This window comes from Oryx dammah, unplaced genomic scaffold (assembly GCF_014754425.2).
Source record: "Oryx dammah isolate SB20612 unplaced genomic scaffold, SCBI_Odam_1.1 HiC_scaffold_3, whole genome shotgun sequence".
Lineage (NCBI taxonomy): Eukaryota > Metazoa > Chordata > Mammalia > Artiodactyla > Bovidae > Oryx > Oryx dammah.
The window spans coordinates 87,891,682-87,895,243 of NW_024070187.1; the positions used below are offsets into that span (position 1 = coordinate 87,891,682).

Genomic DNA, 3,562 nt, shown 5'->3' on the forward strand with positions numbered 1-3,562 from the left:
CTGGCCCGGGTGGACAAAATCTCGGCAGGATTGCTTCTTACTTCCAGCGAAAGCAGCATCCACTCCAGCCACCGCTGGACGATCTAACAGATCCACTGCGGGCTGCTCCTCCCAACCACCCTCCTCAAACCCCTTCCTCCAGCCCCCCTCCACCCAGCCCCCTCTCCCCGCCCCGCTTAGTTCAGGGAATTTCCCAAGCATCCTAAAGGTTGAGTTTCCTGCCTGGAGGAAGGGGCCAAGGCATATAAAAGGTATGCTGAAGACCCGAGAAAGTCACAAGCCCTCTGGAGCTTCGAATCCTGCGCCTTCGCCCTCCTTCGGAACCCTCTGCAGTCCTCTCTTCGCCACTATGAGACTGCTATCCAGCCGCGCCGCCCGCCTCTCCGGCCCCTCGGGATTCCTGTGCGCGCTGCTCGCGCTGCTGCTGCTGACGCCGCCCGTGCCCCTCGCCAGCGGTGAGAGCGCTAGACCAGCCGAGCGCACCCGGCGGGTGGAGCGGAGCGGCGTCCCGGGCGTGGGGAAGTGTCCCAGGCGGGCGGACTGGGAAAGAGCTCTCCCAGCAACCTGCCCTATAACGGTGTCTCTCCTACCCCAGCTGGTCCTGTCGCGGCCGTTGTGAGAGAGCTGCGTTGTGTGTGTTTAACCACCACACCGGGAATTCATCCCAAAATGGTCAGTGATCTGCAGGTGATCGCCGCGGGACCGCAGTGCTCCAAGGTGGAAGTGGTGTAAGTCCTGGTGCGCGGCGCTGTCCACCGTGACCTTTGCAAGAAGGAAGGTTTTCCCCCACCCCACCATCCCGCCTTAGTCTTCAGCCCCCACGTTCATGGGGGCATCTTCGTTTTCTCTCTGCAGAGCCACCTTGAAGAATGGAAGGGAAGTCTGTCTGGACCCAGAAGCTCCTTTGATCAAGAAGATCGTCCAGAAAATATTGGACAGGTATCTGTCACTTTGCTCTTTCTGGTTTCTTAATCTGTCTTGGAGTGTGGATTTGTCAAAGTCCTTACCCTATGTCTGAGATTTGGCGACCACATTCCAGACCATGTTCAAAATAAAAAGGATGTTCCAGAGAAGGGAAAGTTATTCTCCAAAGTCCTGGGGAAACTCTTATCATGAATCTCAACATGAATTGCCTAGGAGGTTACACAGAACTCACTACTGAGATGTATTTTGTTTGTTAAGGACTCTACCCTCTGCTTTTTATTGATCCTAAACCCTGTTTTGAAAACAAGTTGGGGTAGACAGATGTGTGGAAATTTGGTTAAATTGATATAATTCTTTTTTTCAACAGTGGAAAGAACAATTAAAAGAAAGGACCATGCATTGGAAAAATTGCCCAGTTCTTCAGCAGAATTTTCTGGGGACCTCTGGACCCACTGAAGACAAGAAGCAAGAGCTCATTTTCTCCAATGAGTTAGGTTTCTGTATGAATTCCCCACTATGAAAGAAAGAAAGGAAGAGGGGATCTATGCTTGTCTTTGCAGCTTTCTGCTCAGTTTATGTCCTGTTTAGCATAGTATTTCCTGCTCCTTATTTGCTGTTATTTTAACTGCTATGCTATTGAAATCTTTAAGAGTTGACTAAATTGTGAATCAAGGAATCACTGATTGTTAATCCTTTCAAGGTGACTACTGTTATTTCTAGAATGTATTTCTTATACTGCCATGGAAAAAGCTGTGTGAGAGTGAATGGAATTTCATTGGAATGCTGTATATGGAGATATATTGTTATCCTCACTCTCTTATGAAATAGGAACTACTTTAGTATTGTTTTTTGGGGAATATATTAGAGAATTTTCTTACTCTTGACCCTTGGAAGATATTTAAGTTATACTGCATTAGAAATGAGTGTTATACAGTTATTTCCTTATTTAGAATTTCTAAATATATGAGTTCTATAAGGACTAATATATTCTTGTTCTATAAATTTAGACATTTGATGTCTTCCTAGTATGGCATAATGTCATGACTTACTCATTAAACCTTTGATTTTATGTGGTATTTATTGGCTATTTTATTAGAAGTGTTATATTTCTAGCCACTAAGTATGTATTTTGGATTAATAAAGAAGCTAGGAACTAGGTAAATTCCTTATTTCTAGTGTTTATAGAAATACATCCCTTTAGCTTTTTAAGAGTAAAGGTAATCTTAACAATGATCTATACTTTGAAAGTTCTGAAAGCGTATTCAAGGTCTTTGAATATAAACTCATTATGTAGTTTAAAAAAATGCACAGCCTTGCTAAAATTTGCAGACACATGTACTGTATCTTTTTAAGTGTTTGACCATTTTGTTACAAAGAATTACATATGCATCACAATTACTATGTTAAAATTGTACTTTTTAAATGTATCTCAATGGTTTATAGTGCTTCTTTTGTTCTTTGGAAAAAAAATAAAAGATTTATAAAATTTATTCAAGTTCATAGTTTATTGTACTGTTACAACAATGTCATTCCTCCTTAATTCTACATTGCACATGTGCTTGCTAAGTCACTTCACTTCAGTCATGTTTGACTTTTTGAGACCCTTTGGACTATAGCCTGCCAGGCTCCTCTGTCCATGGGATTCTCCAGGCAAGAATACTGGAGTGGGTTGCCATGCCCTCCTCCAGGGATTATCCCAACCCAGGGATCAAACCTGCATCTCCTGTGTTTCCTGCCTTGCAGGTGGATTCTTTACCTGCTAAGTTACTGGGGAGGCCCCCGGTTCTACATTACCCAATTGTAAAAATTAACCATGCTCCTCTCTGACTAGCAGACAGGACCCTCATTTCCCAATGTCCTTGTGTTAGTTCAACCTATCTCCAGGCTCACTTCCCTTCCAGTTCCTTCATAGCACCAACAACCTTTGGGCTCTTTAGAAAACATAAATGTATAAGACTTCCTTACCTTAAATCCTTTACTGACTCCCTATTTCCTAAACATGAAATACAAGTTGCAAAGCATGACAAATCAGGCTCTGTCTTATGACTCCTGATTACTACTTCAAAGTCATTTTTCTGTAGCATAATTGCAGTCAAGAATTTGTTTCCCTACTGGGCATGTTCCTTCCAGGTCTATGCCTTTGGTAGGACCTCTCCCTGGAAAGGCCTCCATATTTTTCTGTCTATAGAAGGAAGCTTATTCACCCTTCAAAGTTCTGTTAAAACAATACTTCCTTCATGAAGTTTTCCTTGGCACTACCAGCAGAATTTATGGTTTCCATTTTGATGTTCCCATACTGTCTTCTAAGTATTTGAATTCACGGGAATAGCCAATATTGCATTGCTTTTGGTTGCATAAAAGGATTTTTACCCTACTCTACTAGAGTTCTCCCAGAGCATCGGCCACATTTCATTCATCTCTGTATCTTCAATACCTGATACAGATTGACTTAATTAAATAAGTTATCTTGGAACTCAGGTTGTAGATAGTATCCTAAAATCAATCACCTGGCTCATTGTAAGTGCTGAATAAATTGTAATTCCTTTACCCTTTTTCCTGTCTTGTCTACAAATAATCCAACGAGAGCTTTGGTAAGTATAGTCCCTTCAACCTATAACACAGAACCCTCACTTTCACC

The 3,562-nt window shown here is 42.6% G+C and overlaps 1 protein-coding gene across 1 annotated transcript; it reads left to right on the top strand.

Moving 5' to 3' along the window:
- The first annotated feature begins 259 nt into the window (after positions 1-259).
- Positions 260-2,414, top strand: LOC120861431 (C-X-C motif chemokine 6). Its single transcript, XM_040237057.1, has 4 exons — positions 260-455; positions 596-728; positions 856-939; positions 1,292-2,414. Exons 1-4 carry the CDS (start codon positions 350-352, stop codon positions 1,305-1,307), a joined length of 339 nt encoding a protein of 112 aa, XP_040092991.1. The 5' UTR covers positions 260-349; the 3' UTR covers positions 1,308-2,414.
- Positions 2,415-3,562: the final 1,148 nt, after the last annotated feature.

Coding starts and splice junctions, on each gene's coding strand:
- LOC120861431 (XM_040237057.1), top strand. CDS start 350: ATGAGACTGCTATCCAGCCGCGCCGCCCGCCTCTCCGGCCCCTCGGGA. Junction 456..595: donor GCCCGTGCCCCTCGCCAGCG/GTGAGAGCGCTA, acceptor CTCCTACCCCAG/CTGGTCCTGTCGCGGCCGTT. Junction 729..855: donor TGCTCCAAGGTGGAAGTGGT/GTAAGTCCTGGT, acceptor TTCTCTCTGCAG/AGCCACCTTGAAGAATGGAA.